Raw genomic sequence first — 27773 nt, 5'->3', positions numbered from 1 at the left:
ATAGTTTTTACTAAATAATTGATCCCCTGTGTCCTAAGCTTAGAGTATTTAGTTGACATGTAAGCCAGGTGATTATAGAAATCAAATAAAATACAATATTCCATGTTCCATTAGGTCTTCTTTTCTGAACTTCAGCTCAGTATTTTGTCAATGAATCATTAATCAATGTAAAAGATAGAATGTTGTCACTGCAATAGTTCATTCATAAAATTGGAAATAAGATGTATTGACAATTAAGCTAATGTTATCACTGATTGGAACATTCCTGCACTGATGCTTATTACAACAAAATGACTTTAAATGCATTGAAAATAAGGAGTAGCTCAGAATGCATTAAAAAAATCCTCTTTCAAAAAATTTAAGTTAAATTCAAATAAAAGCTCTTAAAAATAAAATTTACACATTCCGAACTTTCAAATGTTTAGGTGTTCCTGGTGAATTGATTGGTGATTAAAAACACTCTCGGTCCCTAACTGGCTATGAGTATTTCACGGTTTTCAGTTTTTATTGGTGGAGAAAGCCAGCGCTCCTAGAGAGAACAACAGACCTCCAACAGGAAAACTGAAGATCTTTGACAATTGCATGGATTGAGATCACAACTTTAGTGTTGTTTGGCTTGAACTACTTAGATAACTTACCCAACAAGGGCCCCAGTTTCTGGCGAAGGTGAATCCAGCCAGAAACCAAATACATGAAATTGATCAAGTGTTATTTAATACTAAAAACAACAACTGCTTTTATCTTAAATCATAGTAGTTATGTGGTATCTTCCTACATACATCCCTAGCAGGAGGAAAACTTGCCATATTATTATTGTATTTTGTGGACACCACTGTTATTGTGTAGATACACATTTTCCTGTTCAATATATTGATCCTTCCTCCAAACCTACATGTAATATCAAACTGTATCCTTCCTATGGTAATCCTGAATGGATAAAATTCTCCGAGATACTAATTTAAAATTACACAAAATAATTGTTTCACATAATAAAAAAATGTTATAAGAAGGAAATTCATTACCCATGCATACCCAAATTCTATAAACAGTTAATCTTAAAATATCTTGTCTTTCATGTAAAAGTGAATTCATCTTGATAAAATTAATGTCAGTGCTAAATTATGAAAATTTGTGTTATCTCCCCTTATTTAAAAAAAAATCTTTATGCTCAGAATTTTTTCCATTATAATAAAATCATAATGAATTAATTAATTCATTTAAATTTTAAATTCCATACCTAGAATTGCACTTTCCTATAAATATTTGTTAATTAGTTAATATCTACATCCATCATTTATGTCAATCAAAATCAAAGATGAGGAAAGACTCCCTTACTACCTAAGGCTTAATATAATAATTTCATTCAATTTGATTAACAGCAGACATTTTCTGGTTCTTGATTTCAAGGTCAGAATTGGTGGATCCAGGAAGGGGGGGGGGGTGTTCCGGGGGTTGGAACACCACTTTTTTTTTGGCCGATCAATGCATTTGAATGGGAACATATAGTTTGAACCCCTCCTTTGTCCTGGGTTGGGAACCCCCCCCTTTTTTAAATGGCTGGATCCGCCACTGGTCAGAGATTAATCCTTGAAAGACCATAGTCACAGCAAGAGCTGAAGTTTTTACTAAGTTTCCAAGTTCTGTAAATTATTGCTTCCAAGTTCTGTAAATTATTAACTGATATAGTATAACAGTTAGAAGATGATTGTTTGACATGAAAGTACAATATTGCATCTGATCATCAATCAACTTTTCAAAATGCTTGTTCATTATGAGAATACTCAGTTAAGCCTAAGATTATGGATATAAAAATGATATAAAAGGGGGGTCAGGATCCTGAAATCCTGGGCCTAAAAACATGAAGTCCTGAGGTCCCAAATTTTAAAAAAAAATCAATCCTGACATCCCAAAATTAAAAAAAAAAAATCCCGGATCCCCAAAGGGTCAATCCCGAAATCCCAAGCTTAAAAACACCCAATCCCGACGTCCCGAAAAAGATCCTGCCCCCACTCATATAACAACTTACAACAATTTTATATAGGTGTAGCTCCATCTATTGTTTTTGATTCATTATGTTTTTGACAGATAAAATCACAAATTAAACAGCAACAGATGAGATAACAAAATTATAAAATAGGCTGTTTCTTTCTAATTTATTATTCCAGGTAAAATCTAATGACATCCCCTTTCATATTTGTATGTAATAAGAACATTTCAGAATAACAATTGTTATATAAAAACTGAAACTTCTTAAAAACGATACAAATTAAAAGCGTTATTATGCAACATTTACGAAAAATACAAACTTCTCAGACGAAAAAACACTAATACTGGCTCTCTTTTTATATGAAAACATAAGCAATGTGTTCCCTGTATATTTAATGCCTTTATATCTTTCCACCCTTTATTTTGACATCAATGCATTTGAATAGGGAAATAAAGTTGGAACACAACCCCACTTTTCAATCCTGGGTTAGGAAAAAACCCTTTTATAATTAATGGCTAGATCTGCCTTGAGATGAACAATTCCTTTTACTTTCAATTAAGATGGGATATTAAACAAAAGCTTGTGATATCCACATATTATCAAGCTTGGAATAAAGCTTGTTCTTCGGGAGGCAGGTTTTAAGTTAATAAATACAAAATGATATAATAAAATAAAAATTGAAATATTTGTGCATAATAATATATATCTTCACATTGTATCATTTTTGAATTTTTAGCGCTAAATTAAAAAGCTACAGTGAATCAAAGCGCTGTAAGCGCTGAAGGCAGTTAACCAAAAACCAGGCAAACGTAATTATGTGCAGTGGCAGATCCAGAAATTTTCATAAGTGGGGGCCCACTGCCTGCCTAACAGGTGACCTGCTCCAGTCATGCTTCAGTGATTCCCTATATAATCAACCAAATTTTTTCTCAAAAATGGAAAGGGGGGCACTGAAAAACCCTCTAAATCCACCTCTGATGTGGCATTAAACATTCATATATTGTACATTTATGTTTATCTAATGAATTAATTATTAAGGCAAATAATTTATATGTTATCAAGGTTTCAATAGCAATGAATATATAAATGTATATTTTTTATGGTGAGTCTGCAGTGGTACAAGTTCGCAATGATTGTAGTTGTTCTAGTTGGTAGTTAACGTTGGTTTTAGTTGACTGTTAGTAGTACGTGTAACAGTGGCGGATCCAGAAATTTTCATAAGTGGGGGCCCACTGATTGACCTAAGAGGGGGCCCGGTCCAGTCACGCTTCAGTGATTCCCTATATAAGCAACCAAATTTTTTTCCAAAAAGGGGGGCCCAGCCCCCCCCCCCCCCCCCCCCCCCTAAATCCGCCTCTGCCGTGTTGACTTAGTACGAACATGTAATAGTATGAATGGACTGGTTTCCCTGTAAAGAAAACTGAGTATGTGTTCTATAGTACAATAGTTATGGGACACAAATCAGACAAATGTTCACTACTACAAGGACCAAAGGTGAGGTCTGACTGACCTGCCCATAGTAACTGTAAATGATTTGTTATATATATTGTCCCATACATGAATATATATGGTTTAGGGGTGGGGATCTCGAGGGTTTTCAAGTTCTCAAACAGGAAGGGGTAGGATGACCCCAGGGACTTCCCCTATATTTCATTTGATTTGTTATATTGTTCCATACATGAATATATATGGTTTAGGGGTGGGGATCTCGAGGGTTTTCAAGTTCTCAAACATGAAGGGATAGGATGACCCCAGTGACTTCCCCTATATTTCATTTGATTTGTTATATTGTCCCATACATGAATATATATGGTTTAGGGGTGGGGATCTCATCGGTTTCCAAGTTCTCAAACAGGAGGGGTAGGGGGACTCCCCCCATATTTCATTTAATTAGTTATATTGACCCATACATGAATATATATTGTTTAGGGGTGGGGATCTCGACCGTTTCGTAAGTTCCCAAACAGGAGGGGGTGGGTCACCCCATGGACTCCCCTTATATTTCATTTGATTAGTTATATATATAGTCCCATACATGAATGTATATGGTTGAGAGGTCATCCGTTTTAAAGTTATCAAACAGGAGGGGGTAGAGTGGCCCAAAGGACGCCACCTATATATCATATGATTTGCCTACATTCAGGTAGTTATTTGTGAAAATAAAGTAAGAATCTTCCAGCTACTTTAACTCATCCTTCAAAATTGAGGAAAAAAAATACCCCTTCAAAATTGCAGTAATATGTTTACACTTTAAAAGCATCTTACATGCATTATCAACATTTATCACTGATAAAGAAAAATTCAAAATTTAAACTGTGACCAGGAACATATATATATTGTTAGATCTACTGTTCCCAGCTGTCACATTGTATTGGATTTTGACATTAAAATTTGTCAAAAGTAATTTTGAGTTTCTGTTTAAAATATTTTCTGCTTTTTCTTTCTTTTACATATATCTTTTGGTTTTCAATTCCAGTGTTTATATTCATTTACCATGCATAGATGTATTTTGTCACCTGCCTGGATTCGCCAAAAACCCGGAATTACCCTTATCCGCTTCCGGAATCGGATCCGAAATTGTTATTGTCTTTTCACGGCAGCCATTGTCTTTGTGTTCCAATGTTGTTTTTGTCAGTCAGATACGATTTTACTCGTATTAACACATTTTTTGTCGGCGATTTTCTGTATATAGCTAGCGATTGAACAAAATTGACATCGCTGTCATGAATAATAATGATTAAAATAAGTTTTGAAATCGTTGATTTGGAGACTTTAGCGAAAAGGTTTGCAAAGCTATTTTTTATTTTCTTTCAAGTGGAACTGAGACTACTATAACTGTGATATAGTTGTCTCAGAGTGGAAGGCCCGTCGGGCGTGGCTAGTAACCAATTCGAAAGTGGAAGGTCGCGGACCTCGGACCACCGCTAATTTGAACCCCTGCCTCCAAATTGAAAAGATACGAATTTCGTCTTCTAATTTGAAATTGCCGCCAACAGCATGAACAGTTGAACTTATTATATAATAGACTACTGACGTAGTTGTACTACGTATTGACGACAAACAATATTCCTACGACTTTTGCCATTTGGGAAATCTTAACTACTTGTCTTAAAAGATTTTCGGCGATTAAATATTTCGTACAATTGTTTTTTGACATCTTAGCCAAAAGCACAGGCGATAATAAACTACATAAAAATTCCTAATGAGCACTACTTCCTATGTGCAACTTCAAAACTTTTGGGAAAATCGACGACCATTTAACGTTTTTATGGTAATATTTTTTATATTCTAGAATAAAAAGTATTAAAAAAGTGTTCAATTAGTTATATTTAACATAGTAGCCAGCTAGATAATATCAATGGCAAGTATTTCAGCATTTTTTGGGTAGACCACAAATCTAGGGTGCTCGCATAATGCAGATTAACTGCATAAAAAATTATGTGAATTATAAGTTTTTTTTCCTACATTGAACTTTTGATGTCGTCCCTATACTAAGTGCCCAATATTGGTCCTGTATGACTGACATATATAATTTTATTTACCTTAAGCTGGTCTGTCAAACCTGTACACCATCTGTGTTTTATAGATAGTTCAAGTATCTTTTTATGTCAATAAGTAACATTTATATAAGACTATTTAAATAAATGATTCATAAAGACATAAAATATCCCAAAATACCTGTACTTTATAATTTACATACATGTACATGCAAAGGATTTTTTTCTTTACATATTGAATGCATAGCCAAATACATTTACAATTTTTGAAATGTAATAGATATTGACCGCATTTGCTGAAATTTTGTATCAACAACTTTACAACAAGTCATAGTGGTAAAATAGTAGGATACAGGCGGTAAAAAATAGGGGATCTGAGAACAACAGTGTTTAATTTAAATAATCATTCTTGAATGGTCCTAGATTTTTTGCATTTCTTAACAAGCAAAGAGGGGACAGTACTTTTTTCAAGTTATTTTTCATTTTTAGACAAAATAAGCCTTAAAATTCAAATGTATTTTAAATACTGTGGTTTCATTTATTTTCCTGGGGAACCAATTTTTATGGATTTCGTGGTTTGAGGTGAACCATGAATATAAATGTTCACCGGAGTACAAATTCTCTTTAGATTTGTATGAAAATTTTGGTGAAACCACGGTGACAAAATCAGCATTGAATTATTGGAGGGGTAAATTCAGTAAATAAATATACATCATCACGCTCAAGGATAGCTGCGGAACCGTAGCTCTTAGGTCCTTATGTTATTTTTTGACTATTTGTGGTCCGCAAATAGTCAAAAAATAACATAAGGACCTAAGAGCTACGGTTCTGCAGCTAGCTCAAGGACCGCCCTTTGGGGGAGAGCTTTCTATATAGAACTGAAGTCCTGTGCTCTTCAATGTTTGTAATAAACATTTTTTGATGGATGGATCAACACTAGAGTAAAACAAAATTAAAAAAAGAATGCTGAATTACGTACTATTTGTTTTTACTACAAGATTGAAAAATAATGGGGGTCAGTAAAGGATCTACAGTGTTTGAAAACAAGACCATGTGAATGTCTGAAAAACTGAATTTACCCCTATACCAAAAAATCTTAAGTAGTTTTGGTTTATATTTCCTTTTCAGGGAAAAATGATGATGGCCATGAAATGCTAGTGCAATAGATAAAGCACAAAAATATGATTGATTTACATTTTGTAATAAAGTTCACAACCTTTGTCCAAAATGATACAGGAAGGGTGTTTTGTTTTTATCCAGTGGCTGACCAAAATAATTTCAGGCTAGGCAAGTGTTCTATTTATAGCCAAAATATTCCTGAAAATTACTTCCTCTTCTTCGATTGAATCATTAAACTAAAGCTATGATAATTTATCTAAGTTTCTGAATTTGTTTTTTTATGCCAAATTTATTTTTGAATTTGCACATATGAAAAATAGGAGAAATACTTATTTGGGAACTTAATTATTCTTTCATCAGCATTGATTATTTGAAATTGAACTGAAACACCTGACTACTAACATCAGTAATTAGATTGCACTTAAAATAATAAGGTACTGCTGAAAGGTTTTTAGAAGCATTAAATTGTTTAATTTTCCATGTACCTTATCAGACAATATCTATGATCAACATGTCAGAAATGTGTGAGTGCCTAATCAGCATCTTCACTATCCATGTTTCAACACATTTTAATTCTCAGATAAAAGTAATCAAAAAGAAGTTAAAGATAGGAAGGGCACATTCAACACTCACACTTTGAAGAGAAAATGACAATGCCATGGAAAAAAACATAAACTACTGGTATGAAAAGACAAACAAATTAACTAAACCTTACACAGCAAAACTAAAGACTGAGCAACATGAATCCCACCAAATACCTCAGGGTTGAGAAACTAACATAAACAGAAGGTGCCCTTTATTGTCCAAGAAATAAGACTATTTTTTGTTTAATTTGGATTATAAGCTTGCTTCAATATTTGTATAATAATCATATTTTATTTAAGAATTGAACGCTTCTTTTTGTAACTTTATTGGGGTGTAAAAGCGTTGACCGAAGTACATTTTGTATGAAGCGCGGAAGCGCTTCATTCTAAAAATGTGCGCACGGTCAACGCTTTTACAACCCTATGAAGTTATAAAAAGAAGCATTCAATACTTATAATTACATTTTTTTAGCTATGATCACGAAAACACGAATTTTATGATTTTTTTTATTTAATTCACCTGTGCACTTTATTGTGGGACCACGTGTTATGAATGAGAAATTTTATTGAGTAATGCAATTGCTTACGGAATAACACTTGATGTGCAGTTAGCCAATTAGAATGAAGTATTGTACTGAAACATACATCTAATGTAATTATTAAGTCATGAAAAGACTGTTTTACTGAAAAAGATAACATCTGTTTATTTTCTTGCTGAAAAAAATTTACTTTGGCTTCTACTTGTGCTTTATACTAATGAAGCCCAATTATTTCTGAAATTATATCAGTTGGATAGTATGCAACTTTGACACTGCAACTGTATTACATCTCTCAAAATGAATCCTAACACTTGTAAATATTTTCATATAACTTTCATTTACAGAGTTTATTTTAATTTTCAATGAATTTACAGGAAGAAATTAAACCCAAAATGTGTCTTAATCTCCTTTCCTTTCAATGATGAGTAAGAAACTGTCACATGTTAAACATAATTGTCCATCCAGCATGTGCCTCCATGACAACAAATAAAGCAGAAAGTTTTACGCAACAATAATTAAAACACAATTTTAAGTCTATAATATCATTTTTTCCATAAAATTTTGAAAGATCTAAAACAACAAGCTTAAACGCTTCAAAATTCAATGAAAGAAAATATTTTTGTGATAAACTGAAGCTTTTCAGTCCAGAATCTTTATAAGATGCATAAAATTTTAGAACATGAATAACATATATGTATATATTACGATTTATATGTATGCTTACTTTTTTCTTGCACAGGGACACTTTAAGTGAATCTTACAATTGACTTAGTCACTTATACTATTGCAAAATAACATTTACTTTTTCTTATTTACAACCTTCTAAACTTAGCCATTACACACATTGGTTTTCCAAGTTTTCAGCAAGAATTTGTTTACAATGACTAATGCCGGCAAAATCTAGTTCCTGGTTATGGTACCTTACTAAATAATAGCACACTTCTACTTTATTTTGAAATAGGGTATAATGCTTGTCAAAAAACATCTAACTTTTGCAAAAAAAATATTCAATGTTAAAATGTCTCTAGATGTCAGCTTGCTCTTAAGTGGGTTACGATTGACAACAGCAGAATAGCAACTTCTGGTGTTTTTCATGGGAACAAAAGTTCCACATTTTTCTCTAAATGGCATCCCCAGTGGCAGATCCAGGGGGGTTCCAACCAAACACCCCATTTTCTTTTAGACGATCAATGCATTTGAATGGGGAAATATGTTTGGAAACCACCACCCTTTTATCTAGGTTGGTAAGTTCCCCCTTTTGAAAACGGCTGGATCTGCCCCTGCACCCCATAGGCCCATACATGTAATTATTACAAAATACAGTCAATCAATGTTAATCATCATGTTTCTAATAGAATCTGTATATACCTAATTATAAAAATTGTAATAATTTAGTGACCTTAAAAAAAAGAGAAATTAAAGAAAAATAAAAGAGCATTCGTTATCTATAATTGAAAACATTTGTGTGGATTTGACACAGTTGACAAAAGTTTTGTGTTGTGCCAAAAATAGAAATAAAACAAGTTATTTTTCATGACTTTAAATGAAAAGACTATAAAGAATGTTTATATATTTAGGGTATTTAAAAAAAATAAAAGTCCTCATCCACTTACAAAAACAGGAAACACTTTACATATAAACAGATAAAACAATAGGTAAATAATGACTAACATTCTTGATTAGGAAAGGCACTTTCAAAAGGGAGATTGGTGAACAGAAAATGTTATGACAATAAAAAAAACACTTCCATTATGCACATGACAAATATCAATGTAGTTATTTTGTAATATCATTGAATATTTAGCCAATAATATTTCAAACTTAAAATACTTTTAAAATAAAATTCAGGGAAATACTACAAAAACAAATAATTGTCCAGTGGCGATCCAGAAATTTTCATAAGAGGGGACTCAGTGACTGCCTAAGAGGGAGCCACTAGAATCATGCTTCAGCAATTCTCTTAATTATCAAATGTTTCCCACAAAAAAAGGGGGGGGGGGGGTAAATTGGCCTCTGTTCGCATTGTTTGAGAAGGAATTCAAAGTTGCAATTACTCCACAGAAATAAGTATTTTATACAAAATAAAGTAAACTCTATCTTTTGTCAAGTTAGAAATAAGTAACAGTACTATTCATATTATTAAAATGAATAATGGATGGCAGTATTCGTCAAATTTGGAGTGGATTTAAACTATTTTTAAACAATTATTAATTAAGTTTATTATTTAATGGGACAAAATAATTGTATTCCGTTATCAAGGACAATTATTTTTAATTTCAACTCATCAAATTCCAATTTATAACTAATTGTTTTGTTCCATTAGCACTAAATGTATATATTTCATTTTAACTTTAGAAGCATGACTTTAGTTATTTAACATTCTAATTTAGTTTGATTACACATTGGATTTTCCCTAACACCTGGACACACCTGTATCCTGTCATGATTAACTGTCTGATTTATCAGATCATCTAAGGGAGATAATTCAATGTTTTATAAAGCATTACAAAAAATGTTACTCTATTTGGTATTTATAACTGTAACTTGAGGTCACAGGAATCAAAATCCTGTCTTTTCTTTGTTAAGGCAAAACAAAAATGTTTTTTAATGTTTTCCTACCTAACCTATATTTCAGTGGCAGGTCTAAGGAGGGGTTGGTTTGTTGGAACCCTCTTTTTAGACAATCATTGCTTATGATTGGAACCTTAATTAAACTCCTTTTATCCTGAGTTGGAGCCCCCTTAAAAAATTGGTGGATCCATTTCTGTATTTGATGCATAAATATGCCAACTTTAAATTTTTATTAACATTTTTGTTTTAGTGAATTGTGTAAAAATTGCAGGTCAGGTAAAAAATAAGCAAAATAAAAAAAAAACTACATAACTAATCCTGACTCAATTCAAATGAGGGAAACCTTAAACCTATATACTTTTTATATATTGCTTATTCTATATATCATAATTAAAAGACGATTATGCTTACTATTAAAAAAGCTATAAACAAGCTATGAAAAATACTATTACCAGATGGTACATTTTACACTTGAAAGAAACAAAGAGTCATTTAAACAATACAAGCTATCAGCATTAACTTTTTTTGTTTACTTTAAGAGGTACAAGCAATTTTAATCATCTGCTAATTTATACAAAAAAAAATCCAAATAACAAGTCATCTACAGGTTTGTATAAAATCAGTAATTTCGTCTGTAGTATGGAGGATCATAGAGGTAACTTACTTGCATAGAGCACTGGACATTTAGTTTTGATACACTGCTAGCTTGAAAAAGATGTTAGCATATTTTCTGCTTTTTGGTCCCTGATGTTCTGATGTGTGAAGGCCTTTTCTGGGGATATTGCTGGAACTATAAGCCCAGCAAGTCTAAAAATACTACCAGACATCAAAAATATGTCTGACTAGCTGTTACTAGTCTCTGCCAACCATTTATGTGTAAGAGCAAGTGAAAAGGGATTAATATAAGTTGTAATAATTTGTTTCCAAATGTATATCTTTATAAGAGCAAGACCAATGTCAACTTTGGAGTAACAATATTATGTGTAGGTGGGATGACATGTCTTCTTTGACTATAACCTTGAGAGCTGACCCATTTAAAATTATGGCAAATAAGTGTTTCAGTTTAATATTAGACAGATTTTATAAGTATATCTTATCATGTTGTTTTTCCTGTAATGTTTGCAATTGAGTTATTAAACATCAATCAATCAATCAATGATTTCATCATATTTAGTCAGAACTGAAAACACTGAATGTTCCAGATGCTATGAATATAAAAATTGTGAGAAATACAGGACTGTGACCACCCCCATCTCCTCCCATAATAAAGAGAGGAACAGAATGCAGTGAATCATCTGAGTTTTATAGTTTGTGTAAACAAATGATAACCACTAAACTGCACGTAATACATGTAACGTCAAAATCATGAGATTACTAGAATTTTACTCAATCAAAAGAATGGCTATACATCTTTATGATTTACAGATTATGTAATAAGAAAATAAGGCATTTTATTAACAAACTGTCAAACTTTCACTTTCAATGGGTATGTTATTAATTAACAGAAAAAGAATTCCATTTATCAGACAAATATGTGATACCCATTAAAAAATGCCAAAAATATGCAATACTTGTAAATTTCACTTCATTTAATTAAAGAATGCAAAATACTCCTGCACTTAATCAGAACTGTCTTTTCATAATGAATTATCTTAGAACTAGGTTATATCATATGAATCTGTTTGCCTGTGACAGCAAGCTTACTGAGGCCAGAATACAATAAGTCAAGGGATGCAGTTATAAAGCAGATATCTCAATTGACCTGCAAACTAAATTACATGTCTCCATCCATATGCACTCACTATAATTATTTAAATTAGATAAATTAAATTGCAGTACTTGAGATGGATGTGACTCATCCATGTGGATGAAAACAGATTAAGCTTACATGGACCAAAAAAAATGCAGTTTTAGTAAAATCGCATGCATTCTCTCCAATGGTATAGAGTGATGATCACTAACCTGTTTTAATTCGCAATAAAATGATTTCAATAAACTATCCATCTTATCCATTTTCGATGACAACTAAAATTTGACAGATTTTGCTACACCATCCTTTTGTTAAATCCATATGATAGTATATATATATGTATGATACAAGTACTTTGTATCAGAGGCCTTAAAAAGGAAATCCTGCACTTATAAACTTATGACAACATAAACATTGTGTGTGTACCATATCAGTATTATACAGTGTTAACTTTAAAGCACAGCTAAAATTGGTCTAACCGGGGATTATTGCGACAATAAATCTCCTTTTTCCTTTACAAGGTTTTATATATTTGGATTGTGAAAGAACAAATTTAGACTGCATGGGAAATTTAGTCATAAATTGATAGAATTATGCAGTTTAAGGTGACAGGTGAAAAAGTAAACAAATAAACTAAAACTAGTGCAAATAGTCAATGTCTGTGAATAGGGAAAAAACTCATGTTAGATTTAGTGTTGACCTTCCAGTTTTATCAAACAAAACCAATAATAGAAAACAAAATCTATCATTGCATTTGATCTGACCTTAGATGTATAACTGAAGTTTGCCAAACATTATCAATTCTTAAGATAACAAGCTAGTTTATCATGCATTTTTATATCAATGATTGTATTAAAAAAATATTGAAGAGATGAAAAAAATCATATGTAAAATAGATATTGCATGGAAGAGATTTAATTGAAACTATCCATATAATGATATGCAAATATCAATAAAAATTTGTTCAATGAAAACACAATTGTGATGTGATCACCCACCTTTTACAATGAAATATTTGATTTACCTTTTAAATCACAAATGTAAATATTTTTCTCTATCTTCTTTTTGATTTAGATACCCATTAAAGGAACTTAAAGTGTAACTTTTTAACAATACAATATCAACCTTTTGATTTGTTATTTATCAAAAAGAATTTATTCAGTTTGAAGAGGAGATGTATAGAAGTGTCCAAATATATGACCTTGAGTAAATAGATCTGAATCTATGCCTTCTTCAAAGATTTTCTTTCACATGTACATAAATAAACAAAGATTTGAAGTAAATATTGACAAATCAGCAACCCAACATTACAAGAGTACCTATACATCTAGAGGTCATCATATATCTTTATGGTATTACAAGTCAAAACCATAATGATAAGCATCAAACAAACTATTACAACTCTATGCTAAAATTATAATAGGAATGAAGTGATTATTTTCCAAGCATTTGTAAATTTATTTATTATTTTGTTTTTCCTTGTATTTGTAAATCAATATCTATTTGTAAGTTTCAATAATAGAAAAAAATGCTATTTAAATGTATTTTGTCAAGCATTATAATTCTTCACCCGTTTCATTCCCCGTTCCAACAAATTCTGTGAAAATTTGAATAAAACAAATAAAATTGAATGCTAAATAGTATATGAGCAGGACAGGAGGTGTATCATCCTTGAATTGCCGAATCAATAATGCATTCTTTCCTTGATTCCAAAAAATTAATCATTATAGTGCCCATGCCACTGGTCCAGAAAAGTGTAAATCCAGAATTCAAACAATTTAACAAAATTTAAGTTCCAATCTTGACAGCCTGAAAAAAGTCCTTCCGCCCCTCATATATATTTTGAAAAAACTGTGACAAAAAGTACAAAAAATTATAAACTAAATACAAAAATACAAAAGCTTAGTCAACGATGAAAGTTTGTGAATCAAGACGGTGGTAATCAGTAAATGGTAAATTAATGTTCGTTGTATGAATCACTGTGATCATTGTTACATAAAGCTGAGATATTAATCAACAAAATAAAGATGATTCCCCATGTCCTAACAATGGTAATATCAATTGATTTTTATTAATATCCTTTTTTTCATCAATGATCACACAGCATGGAAAATTAGACAAATCAATGTTGTACAAGCAAAAGAAAACAAACCTATAGCTGAGTACATCCATGTTATTTCACCGTACCGTCTTCGGTGAATGTATGTTTCATTGTTAATCATTCCACATCTACATCTCTTTATTCTTATATTATTCATTAAACATGTTAAAACGTTAAACAATTTAAGTTTTCAGGCAAAAAATTTATTTTTTAATTAGTCTTTTTCAACCTTATAAAACAGGCCACTTTCATATGCTGCAAGCTTTAGTTAATCACTGGGAATTTTTTTAATGAATCAGCATTTAGTCATTTTTAGAACAAAACTCTGAAACATACAGAAATCGTTACTATTAGGACTTATTTAAAAGCATATAAAACTTTCTTTATCTTTATGCAACGGTACATTTTAATTATTCATTTGCCAGAGATTCTGTACAGTGACATATGAATAGGTATATAGGTATGTTGACTTTGGACATGTTATTTTATTCAGAATGTAATCAGACTTCCAAATTAATAAACAAAAGTCTAGTCTTTCAATACCATTAGTGTAATTCATTATTTAGATTTAAAGTAATCAGCATTAAACACCATTTTGCCCTTCTGGAATTAAAACCTAAGTTATTAAATCAATATCCCCTTTTTCAAACAAGGTAAACTATTTTTTTCTCTCGCTTTTTTATTATGTCTAGACCATTGATTATTAAAATAATAATTCTTTTGTTGCAACCCAACCTTTCCAGTTTTATTTCTTTAAAAAAATGGAAAAAAAATATAATTTGCAAATTAAGCTCATAAATGGATTTCCACACTCTTAATAAGTATATTTTTTTTTTTACTGTATATGCAAACTAAAGGTTCTTAAGAGCCTGTGTCGCTCACCTTGGTCTATATGCATATTAAACAAAGGACACAAATGGATTCATGACAAAATTATGTTTTGATGATGGTGATGTGTTTGAAGTTCTTACTTTACTGAACATTCTTGCTACTTACAATTATCTCTATCTATAATGAACTTTGCCCATAAGAAATAGAGGAAATTATTTTGTAAAAATTTACCAAATTAATGAATAATGTTAAAAATTGACTATAAAGGGCAATAACTCCTTAAGGGGTCAACTGACTATTTTGGTCATGTTGACTTATTTGTAGATCTTACTTTGCTGAACATTATTGCTGTGTACAGTTTATCTCTATCTATAATAATATTCAAGATAATAATCAAAAACTACAAACTTTCTTTAAAATTACCAATTCAGGGGCAGCAACCGAACAACCGGTTGTCCGATTCATCTGAAAATGTCAATGCAGATAAATCTTCACTTGATGAACAATTTAACTCCAGTCAGATTTGCTCTAAATGCTTTGGTTTCAGAGTTATAAGCCAAAATCTACATTTTACCCCTTTGTTCTTTTTTTAGCCATTTTAGTTCATTGGGTGGGTCATCAGACACATTTTTTAATCTAGATACCGCAATGATGATTGTGGCCCAGTTTGGTTAAATTTGGCTATATAGTTTCAGAGGAGAAGATTTTTGTAAAAGTTAACGATGACGGACAACGACGGAAACCAAGTGATGAGAAAAGCTCACAAAAAGGAGGGGTGGGGACAGAATGAGAAAGAAGATTCTGTAAAAGGTTCATAAAAATCAACTAAACTAGTTGGAACCCCCCCTTTTTTATGGCCAATCAATGCATTTGAATGGGGCATATAGTTGGAACCCCCCTTTATCCTGAGTTGGGAACCCCCCTTTTTAAAATGGCTGGATCCGCCCCTGAAGATTATCTACCAATGACCAAAAGGACAAAAATATGAGTACCTACATAATGACAAAACATTTAGTGGTCAAGGACCTATAAGATCTAAGATAACTTTTAACCACATGTAAGTGTTTTAAAAGACAACGTAAGGCTTTAATTATGTCAATAAATACCAATTAAAAAACAAATAGATTTACACAGACAATGACAAACACTGTATTTTATAATTCCTGGTTTAGAACAAAAAAATTAAGTATGGTATGTGACAGGGGTAAAACTTATATATACATAGGTCAAAATATATGTTTTTTATTTGGTTTCATAATTTGTTTATCCATTTACAAAAATGTTGGTGTTAAAATGATAATATAAGTAATTAAAGGCTATCTTATAATAATAATCTATCACTGAAAGTGATAACAATTACATTTAAGCAGGTACTTGTCATAAACCAGACAGAGAAAGATCCTGGATTACATAAAGGGTGCAATGGACCATAAATTATGAATTAACCAAGTTTTTCATGTTCTGCGATGTTATTTTTTCAAGGAAAAAAAATTTCAACCTGTTTTACTTCTCAGATTGACATATCGTATAGACACCTACCTTTTTTTTAAAGACCATGTGCTATTGAAATCTTAATGTTTTAACTATTAATGTCAGGTTGCTGTCTCACTGACATATAAATTACATATTCCTCTTTACAAAGAGGAGTTCTCATCTGGTTTATTCTCTGTTAAAGAAAGCTTTAAACCCTTAAAGAAACCAAAATACACCTACCATCAACTTCAAAGCCTGGATAACAGTGACAATCCTGAGATAATTCTGTAAAAGTCTGTAATTCTGTACTTTAATTTCAGTCACACTCCTGAATTAATTTGCAAATTGGACAATAATCTTTAAAAACAGACAGAAAGAAAATCAATCTATCAGCAGAAAAATGCATGTGCAGATGTGTGTAGGAATGAATCATGATTGAGGCTCGGATTGAGGCTATCAATCAGTCTAACACCCAGCGTATTACAACCAATAGTTCAAATCTTTAGTCAATATTCTTTAATTACATTTTCTGATCTTTGCTTCTAAAGATAATAAAGGCTAAAATATCATAAAGATATGAAATACTATAAATACATTTAGGAACAGAAAACTTGATTCATTATTTATACTGCTTTCAAATATACATTTCAGCTGTATATGATGGTCACAGAACAAATGTATTTCTATTTTAAATTCTTTCGCTGTCAACAGAAAAAATAAAATGTACTGAATATTGATGAGCATAAAAATTGAAACATGTTCCATAATTAATTTGTGTATGAGTTGCATGGCTGTCAGGGACTTTTTTAAAACCCCAACCTCTAATAAAAATAAAATTTTCAGACTTTTCTATTATTCATGAAGACATTTTCCAGAAAATTCAACTTTGACCAATTTTGTATTGTAAGTGCATCTCCCACCAAAGGCTAAAATCCTGGCCATTTCAAGCAATCATTTTTTTAAAGTCCTTGGGGAACTTAACCATTTGATTTTTATTAAGGGGTGGGGGGGGGCTAGGATGAAAAGTTTTGTTCTGCATTTTTCAAGTTGTTATCTTTGTCCTGACTTTTTTTTTCATTAATTGTCATCATGTCTCTTTTTTGCCAAGTTGCTCATTAACATGTCTTTTTTTTTTATTTTTCAAAACTCCTGTCCTGGTTTTTTTCAAAACTCATCCTGGTATATATAAATGTGTGTTAACTTTTTTATGAATACTCAATGCTGCCTTATGATCCTCATATTGTACATGATGCAGTGTCAAGCAATCAACAATCAATCAATCAAATTGTACTTTTCAAAAGTGTCTACAAATTAAAAATCAAACTCACAATTTGTCTCTGTCCACTGGAAATTTTTAGCTGGAAGACATTTTCAAATACAGCATATTGTGGTACATATACCTCAGAGCTGAAATGTAGAGTGAACAAAATTATATAGGCTAATTCATTCAATAGGTAAATCAATTGATGTCAAATTTTGTACATTCTAGCTTAGGAAGATGCATCCATATTCTGTCATATTATAAGATTTATTGCACTATAAGTATAATATTGGATTCTTTCACCATGATATAGAATTTTTGCACTTTTAAATATGGTTGAATATTTTCTGAAGTGGAATACAACACTGCTCAAACTTACAAAATAAATATCCAATAAGAAATAATTGCATTACAATCTGGAGAAGACAAAAATGTAATTTTCTATTATATGGAATAAAAAAAATCACATAAAAATAACATTTAATAGAATATGATAAAAAAAAATGATTAATAAAGTTTATAATTGAGTTGATATTCTCCTCAATATTGAACATTATTTCCTCGGCCTTAACCATTTTATGCCCAACTTGAGGCTTTTTTTTTTTCAGTCTGTATGTCAGTGTGCAACACGACGGGTGCCACATGTGGAGCAGGATCTGCTTACCCTTCCAGAGCACCTGAGATCACCCCTAGTTTTTGGTGGGGTCGTGTTGTTTATTCTTAAGTTTTCTATGTTGTGTCATGTGTACTATTGTTTGTCTGTTTACATTTTAGCCATGGCGTTGTCAGTTTATTTTCGATTTATGAGTTTGACTGTCCCTCTGGTATCTGTCGTCCCTCTTTTAGTGACCCTTTGTTCATCCATTCCTCTGTCCTGATTCAGCTTTAAGTTTTTGGTCAAGGTAGTTTTTGATGAAGCTGAAGTCCAATCAATTTTGAACCTTATTACACATGTTCCCTGTGATATGATCTTTCTAATTCTAATGTCAAATTACAGTTTTGACCACAATTTCACAGTCCACTGAACATAGAAAATGATAGAGCGAGAAGGGCATTCATGTACTATGGACACATTATTATTATTATTCTTCAAAATAAGCATTGCTTGGAATATCATTTATCATAATGCAGCTAAAATACAGACCAATACAATATGTCCAGATATATTGTACATAAAAGCGTTCGGTGTTTATTCAATGCTTAGTACCCATTTTTTAAATAAGTTTCACAAAGTAAAGATACGCTTTGTGAAAACTTATTTTCCTGGACAGGTGCACAACTCCTGAATAAGGACCAATAACTTAAATGATACACTTAGAAAATTCAAATTAAGCTTTTCCCTCAAGAAGCCCCTTGTCTTATTTCAATCTTTTTGAGTAAAAAGATATTACGTATGTGGATTTTGGCCAACAGACACCACACACTAGAGTGTTCAGGAAACAAATCATAACCGTTATCATATGTTTACAACACATTGTAGACAAAAAATCTCATGTTTAAACATTCAATTTAATTTATATTGTTTTACAATTTTTAAAAGGGAAATTATAGCTTTATTAAATTTATTTTCCATTAGAATTGTGTTGTGAGTTCACTCAGGGAAACAATACTTTCAAGAATTCACTTCAATATTTTTTTTAATTTAGACTATGTTTACATGAATGATTCAGCAAGTTTTAACCCTGGACATACCTTCACATAATTGCATACAAAACTTGCTGCAAATCTGACAAGGGAGATAAATCATATTATCTGAATTATTTCTAAGCATTCTGTAAAATCTGGCGAAATCTGGAGGTCAAGGATCACTTATATTTATATTATTATTAAGTCTGTGATCCTGACCTAATATATTATTGGCAGTTGGATCTGCATTGAGCCAGGTTTTTTTTTTTACATTGAATGAAGACATTCAAATATCTAAATGGAAAAGTGGTAACTATACCATATGTATTTAAAACTGCATAATAATAAATGATATAATAAGGAATTTCATGGTTTATTTTGAAGGAAAGAATCCAAAGCTTTACAATACTCAACTAGAATCCATTTAAATGTGCAGCATCATTCGTTGGAATTGTGAACTCGACTTTAACAGTCACAATTTGAACAAAACGTTGACTTTAACAGTGCTTATTTGATTTCAAGGGGGGGGGTGTTTCGTCCGAACCCCCCCAAACCCCCTGGCTACGGGTATCAAACATTACATAGTCTTAATAATTGACAAATGCCTAGCAATAAACTGCATGTGTCAAGATTTATATTCACCTCATCAAGAAAAGTTGTGAATAAATGGAGGAGACTGTGGATGATATAATTATAATACTTTAATCCCTAAATGACACACAGCATATTTAACACTTTTCTTAAAACTCCCCCCCCCCCTTTTTTTCAATGTTAATCAAACTTTTTATTTGTAGCATCATGTAAACAGATAAACAGCCTTTTGTTTATCTCTTATTACATCAAATTAGACAGGGAAGTGACTGTCATACCAAGTTTATGTCAATGTGCATTATCTATGTGCATTCAGCATGAACAAAAATTATATACATACATGTACATCAGATGCACCAAATCACATCAATCAAACTAAAATTACCTGTAAAATGTGCATTAACTGCAGTTTAATTTCAGATTACAGCATTTATCTAAAATTATATGATATGCATTTGACAAATTAAAAAAAGGATCAAAATTTTAAATAATAATTGAGTATTATAATTGATTATGAGAAACATTGCATAATTCAGTACCACACCTTTCTCATTCTTTCTCGATCAAAGAAACTTTTGTAATTTTTCTTTTCTGGTTGAGAGATGTCACTATAGGCATTTAATCTACAAGCTAATATGGCAAAAATAGCAGTTGTATGTCACACATATATAGCTTCATGGCTAAATTTAATCGTCCAGCAGCCAACATTTAAAACACCTAGCAGAAATATATAGGTATACAAGCATGTGTATGACCATCATAAAATTGAGAATGAAAATGGGGAATGTGTCAAAGAGACAACAACCAGACCATAGAAAAAACAACAGCAGAAGGTCACCAACAGGTCTTCAATGTAGCGAGAAATTCCCACACCCGGAGGAGTCCCTCAGCTGGCCCCTAAACAAATATATACTGGTTCAGTGATAATGAACGCCATATTAATTTCCAAATTGTACACAAGAAATTAAAATTAAAATAATACAAGACTAACAAAGGCTCCTGACTTTGGACAGGTGCAAAAATGCGGCAGGTTAAACATGTGTATGAGATCTCAACCCTCCCCCTATACCTCTAGCCAATGTAGAAAAGTAAACGCATAACAATACGCATATTTAAAATTCAGTTCAAGAGTATTATTTTTCCCCAACACACTAGATATATATATATATAAGATAGATTGAATGATATCACATGCATAGGACACTGGATCCTGAGGGGCTGGGGTCCCCCCTTTTTGAAATTTGGTTGATTATATAGGGAATCACTGAAGCATGAGGGGAGTGCTCCCACCTCCCTTAAGTGAGCCCCCCCCCCCCCCCCCTTTACAAAAAGATCTAGATCTGCCAGTGACATGATCACCCGACAAGAAAATTAATATTTTCAACTGAATGATGCAATTTTAATTCTGTCTTTAAACAAAATCTTTTAAGCAGTGACGTCTTAAAATAAACAACAAATTGCAATTCTTTCAGCATCATGTGTCAGATCATAATGTATAGATTTATTTGAAGGTTAAGTCCTTTTCAATTATCTATATACAGACTATATATATAATCAGACTATATGAATGACATGAACAAGGCATTATAATATTGTATAAGGATGTCTTCCTGGTTCTCAATAAGTCAATGTGACAAAATATATACCTGGTAAACTTAAAAGGCCTAAACAGAGAAACCAAAACAGCTTTATGTCAACCTTCCCTTGGGTTTAATAAAGTAATGCATTCTCCATCACAGAAATGATAACCAGATACTTAGCTGACTCAACTGAAAATGTGTACCAAGACAGAATGAAAACATTCTTCAGTAATTCAACCCGTTTTACATTGTAAACCAAGAATCTGTATTTTGACCCAAACAGCAAGGAACAATGCAAAAGCCAGATACCCTGAAAACCAGTATTATGTGCACACAAACCAAGTGTCCTACTTGTCTATCTGGACCATATATGGCATAAAAGTAAAAGTAACACAAAGGAACGTGAAACAAAAGATATCAAATGAGCATGAAAAGAAAGATATCAAAGGAACATGAAAAGAAAGATATCAAAGGAACATGAAAAGAAGGATATCAAAGGAACGTGAAACAAAAGATATCAAAGGAACATGAAAAGAAAGATATCAAAGGAACGTGAAACAAAAGATATCAAATGAGCATGAAAAGAAAGATATCAAAGGAACATGAAAAGAAAGATATCAAAGGAACATGAAAAGAAAGATATCAAAGGAACATGAAAAGAAGGATATCAAAGGAACGTGAAACAAAAGATATCAAAGGAACATGAAAAGAAAGATATCAAAGGAACGTGAAACAAAAGATATCAAAGGAACATGAAAAGAAAGATATCAAAGGAACGTGAAACAAAAGATATCAAATGAGCATGAAAAGAAAGATATCAAATGAGCATGAAAAGAAAGATATCAAAGGAACATGAAAAGAAAGATATCAAAGGAACGTGAAACAAAAGATATCAATTGAGCATGAAAAGAAAGATATCAAAGGAACGTGAAACAAAAGATATCAAAGGAACATGAAAAGAAAGATATCAAAGGAACGTGAAACAAAAGATATCAAAGGAACATGAAAAGAAAGATATCAAAGGAACAGCTGTGAAAAGATTTAAGATAATAAATGAATGCATTTTACATGAAAAGAAAGATATCAAATGAAATGCATGAAATAAAAGATATCAAATGAACATGAAATAAAAGATATCAAAAATTGAAATAAAAGTTGAATAAAAAATATGAAATAAACAGATAAACATATATATATCAACTATATACAGATGATAGATATTTAATAAACAGAAGGAAGATATTCAATAAACAGAAGAAAGATATAAAAAAATGAAAGGAAAGATATCAAACATAAAACAAAAGATAGCAAATGAACATAAAACAAAAGATTTCAGATGAACATAAAACAAACATGAAACACAAGATAATAGATTAATATGAAGCACAAGATAATAGATTAATATGAAACAAAAGATAATAGATGAACATGAAACAAAAGATATTGAAAGAACATGAAATGAATGATATCAAATGAATTTGAAAGAAAAGATATCAAATAAACATGAATTAAATATTTCAAATGACGGCGAAACTAAAGATATGAAATGAATGCAAAACAATGCAAATATTTAAAGGTGGTTAGAATGAATACAAAAAGGGGAAATATTATTATGACTGACTGTCACTGGAAATATATGTAAAAGTGGAAAATAAAGTCTTGTTGTTCACAAGCAATAAGGTAACACTTCAAAAAAATTAACTAGAGGACTCTTGAAATAAACTGTGATGGACAAACAAAAAACTAGCCTTAAGTAAGGAAATGAAGATGAATGACCATCACTTTCACATAACAAGCTCAAAAACGGCCAGCCAGAATTGTGTGAAAGTTATAATATCTCCATATCTCACCTGAAAAACAAGAAATTTTAACTCTGTCCTTAAAGCCAAATGTCCACTACAATTTCAAAATGAATTGTCTTTATTTGATTGGTCCCTGACTATGAGATTTTTCTATAACTGATATTATGATACATTACAGATTATACCTGCCAAGAAAAAAAATGCATATATACTTGTGTATCCTGTTATATAAATGAATCATATTGTGTTTTCCCATGACACAGTATAAAACACATTAAGCAAATTTTACATACTGGTAGTAAACTTGATATATCATGACTTGACCCACAGGCATAGAAAACAGTGCTCTTCTAATAAAGGCATTATTTTTTTTTGTAAAATATGAAACAATGTGTTAGCAATGATAATAAAGATGTCATTTATTAAGAATATTTTAAACAAAAATGAAATGTAAAAAGAAATTTACCTGTCAGAAGTGTCTGTGAAAGAGGAACAAAACTATGATTTTCATACTTCCCTATACAAACTAGAGGCTCTCAAGAGCTTTTGTTGCTCACCTGTCTCTACTCAAGTTTTTGAAATCATAATAAAAAAAAGATAAAAATCCTAACAGATACTTAAATAATGATTGAGGCCAAATTGGTTGAATTTTGGCCCTATAATTTAATAATAAATCCTGGTGGCCATCTTAAACAGTAAATTAGCAACAAAGTAGCAACATTTCATCAGAACTCCATAAGAAAAATTAATGGCATGTTTATTTAAATCCAAGCAGTGGTTCTTTAAAAGAAGACATTTGTATGTATTTCCTATAGGGTCCTATGTTAAACTAAGTCCCCCGCTGGCAGCCATCTTGGATGATGGATTGGCTTCAAACTAAGTTCAAAGTAACAACATTAAGTCAACCCCTAATAAGGAACATTCATGCTATGATTGGTTTCATTCCATTCAGTGGTTCTCTTAAAGAAGACATTTGTATATATTTCCCAGACTGGGTCCTATGTTTAACTAAGTTCTCTGCTTGCAGCCATCTTGGATGATGGATTGGCTACAAAGTAACAACACTTGGTCGGTACCTTATATTAGTAACATTCATGCCATGTTTGGTTCCATTCCATTCTGTGTAAGTGGTTCTCTAGACAAAGTTCAAAATGTAAAAAGTTAATGATGTCGACGACGGACAATAACAAAGAACAATGGACACCAAGTGATGAGAATAGCTCACTTGGCACTTGGGGCCAGGTGAGCTAAAAACAAAACAAGCATTCATAAAGTATGATATAATTTTAACAACCTGTTATTTTTCTTGGATACTCAAGACATGTTTGCCTGGCCTTTCATTAAAGATGATCATGACCATGCACTAAATGTGTAACAGTGATTCCTGTCTGGCAGTGCACTCTTTCCTTCTGGAAGGATAAATCAGTGAACATTCCTTGGCACAATTTTCTTAGGGTTTCTTTTTTGAAAGATTGATTGCACATCCAGTGACAAATACTTCAGGCATGCGTTCAGGACAAGAACAAATATACAATAAATACAATCGGTTGGTCCTGTATACTTAGTCTATTCTTCAAGTTTTGCATTGTATAGTCTGGTACTAGTATTCAAGAAAACAGTATATGCTTAGTCTGGTATACAAGAGCAGTGTTTTCTTAGTCTGATATTCAAGAAAAGCAGTGTTTGCTTAGTCTGTCATTACAGAAAAGCAGTGTTTGATTAGTCTGGTATTAAAAAGGCAGTGTTTGATTAGTCTGGCTTTCAAGAGCAGTACTTGCTTAGTCTGGTATAAAAGGAAAGCAGTTTTTGCTTAGTCTGGTATTCAAGGAAATCAGTGTTTGTTTAAGTCGGGAATTATAGAAAAGTAGTAAGTTGTTTAGTCTAGTATTCAAGAAAAAGTAGTGTTTGCTTAGTCTGGTATTCAAGAAAAAGCAGTGTTTGCATTGCTTAGTCTGGTATTCAAGAAAAGCAGTGTTTGCTAATAAGTCTGTCATTACAGAAAAGCAGTACTTGTTTAGTCTGGTTTTCAAGAAAAGCAGTGTTTGCTTAGTTTGTCATTACTGAAAAGCAGTACTTGTTTAGTCTGGTATTCAAGAAAAGCAGTGTTTGCTAATAAGTCTGTCATTACAGAAAAGCAGTACTTGTTTAGTCTGGTTTTCAAGAAAAGCAGTGTTTGCTAATAAGTCTGTCATTACAGAAAAGCAGTACTTGTTAAGTCTGGTTTTCAAGAAAAGCAGTGTTTGCTTAGTTTGTTATTCAAGAAAATGTAGTGTTTGCTTAGTCTGGTATTCAAGAAAAAGCAGTGTTTGCTTAGTTAAGTATTCAAGAAAAGTAGTGTATGCTTAGTCTAAGTATTCTGAAAGAGCAGTGTTTGCTTAATCTGTTATTCAAGAAAAGCAGTGTTTGCTTAATCTTTTATTCAAGAAAAGCAGTGTTTGCTTAATCTTTTATTCAAGAAAAGCAGTGTTTGCTTAATCTTTTATTCAAGAAAAGCAGTGTTTGCTTAATCTTTTATTCAAGAAAAGCAGTGTTTGCTTAATCTTTTATTCAAGAAAAGCAGTGTTTGCCTAGTCTGGTATTGAAGAAGAGCAGTGTTTGCTTCTAGTATGGTATTCAAGAAAAGAAGTAAATGCTTTGTCTTGGAATTCTGGAAGAGCAGTGTTTGCCTTATAGTCTGGCATTAAAGAGAAGCAGTATTTGCTTATTCTTGTATTCAAGAAGAGCAGTGTTTGCCTTGTATGGTATTCTAGAAAAGCAGTGTTTTCTTAGTCTGGTATTCTAGAAAACAGTGTCTGGTTAGTCTGGTATTCAAGAAGAGCAGTGTTTGCTTAGTCTGGTATTCTAGAAAACAGTGTCTGGTTAGTCTGGTATTGAAGAAGAACAGTGTTTGCTTAGTCTGGTATTCAAGAAGAGCAGTGTTTGCTTCTAGTATGGTATTGAAGAAGAGCAGTGTTTGCTTAGTCTGGTATTCTAGAAAACAGTGTCTGGTTAGTCTGGTATTCAAGAGATTATACACCCCCCCCCCCCTTTTCAGAGAAGCAGTGCTTGTTAGGCAGCAACCATTTGGAAAAACAAGTTTGTTTCCAGTTTTTGGAGAAAAAAATAATTTGTTTTTGATTCTGAGAAAAAAAAATCGTTTGTTTCACCCTCAGCTGCCACTATATGTAATGCTAAAATTGAAAGAAAAAAATTGTTTTTGACTTGTCGCGAAAAAAATAGATTGTTTTTCGCCAAAGGCGAAAAAAAAAATTTGTCCAGAAAAAAAAACCATAGCCCCCCCCCAGAAAATCAAATGGTTGCTGCCTTAGCTGATCAATTTCTGGTATTCAATAAAAAGCTGTGTGCATTTACTATATATGGTATCAAAAAAGGTATCTAAATGTGTATCTGAACAAAATCATTATATGCGATGTGTGAGTGATAATCCTAAGTCATAATATATTGATGTAAAATATTCTATCCTACGAATAACTAGGTCAAAAATTCAAAATATGTCAAGCATGTGTGGTTCCAGGTCACGTGAGCGTGACAGTCAAAACAAAAATAAAGGCGCAAAATTAGACAACGCCCCTAAGCTTCTTATATCTTACACAGGATTGACAATAAAACGTTTTCTGTTTTGGAGGGGTCTCGTTCAATTGTGGAGATCTATGGAAATATTTATATATAAAATTATAAACAATTTTGAAACTTCGCCCAAAACAGCTAGTTTTCCGACAGTCCACATAATAAGCCAGGCTCTGTTACCGTAGACCTATATAGTTATTAGCTCTTCCCTTAATATTTTGCATGCATGTCATGTATATATACTTACTAATTTGCAACACAAATACGTTCCTTGCTTTGCTACTGATGACAAAATTGGCTAAATAAATACACATTTGGATTTTCCCTTTCTACAGCTGATTTGATTGGCTAATCATAAGTTAGCTACAGGTAAGGTTGAGATAACATGAGGTAATTTCCCGCGCTAAGGTGTTTCTTACAAGAGAACAAATATTTTGTAAAAGTTAATTTTAAGAATGAAAGTTGTAGTTAAGTTTGAAATAGAATTAATTATTTTTTTTGATTTATGTTTATTACAATTCGTAAAAGTACATGCAGTAGATTCTCAGTATAAACATGATAAAAAAACACAGAATATTTTATAAGTTTAAAAAATAAAAAAAAATTATGGAATTTTAAAACATAGCTAAACGTTATGTTTAAGAACTGAATGCTCCTTTTTATAATTATATAGGGACACATGTACAGAAGCTCATTTGGTTTCGGCAGCGCGAAAAACGCATAGTCAGTCATACTACAATTTGCGCACAATAAATGCTTTTTGCAACCCTTTTAATCTTTTCTAGGGAACAAGTGAAAACTTCAATGATTTGCCAAAAATCTTAAATTTCATTGAAGCGATCACTGATACAGTAAAAGTAATATTTGTTCTGTAATATTTTTTTTAAATAAATG

At 31.7% G+C, this 27773-nt stretch overlaps 1 protein-coding gene across 3 annotated transcripts in view; it reads right to left on the bottom strand.

Annotated features, from left to right (window-relative positions):
• The window catches only part of LOC143041864 (uncharacterized), a 92663-nt gene extending 74798 nt beyond the window's left edge, over positions 1-17865 (bottom strand). Inside the window, exons 1-2 of one of the 3 annotated variants that reach the window (XM_076213985.1) lie at positions 17781-17865; positions 16693-16780 (exon numbers count right to left, since the gene is read on the bottom strand). In XM_076213985.1, the coding sequence (XP_076070100.1) occupies positions 16693-16695 (3 nt within the window). In that variant the 5' untranslated portion in view covers positions 16696-16780; positions 17781-17865. Of the gene's footprint in view, positions 1-12259; positions 12406-16692; positions 16781-17780 lie in introns of those variants that run through there. The other 2 variants (XM_076213983.1, XM_076213981.1) reach the window with 2 other exon arrangements.
• Between the last annotated feature and the right edge of the window lie 9908 nt (positions 17866-27773).

The sequence above is a fragment of the Mytilus galloprovincialis genome, chromosome 8, assembly GCF_965363235.1.
Source record: "Mytilus galloprovincialis chromosome 8, xbMytGall1.hap1.1, whole genome shotgun sequence".
Lineage (NCBI taxonomy): Eukaryota > Metazoa > Mollusca > Bivalvia > Mytilida > Mytilidae > Mytilus > Mytilus galloprovincialis.
This window is presented reverse-complemented; position numbering and strand designations above follow the sequence as displayed.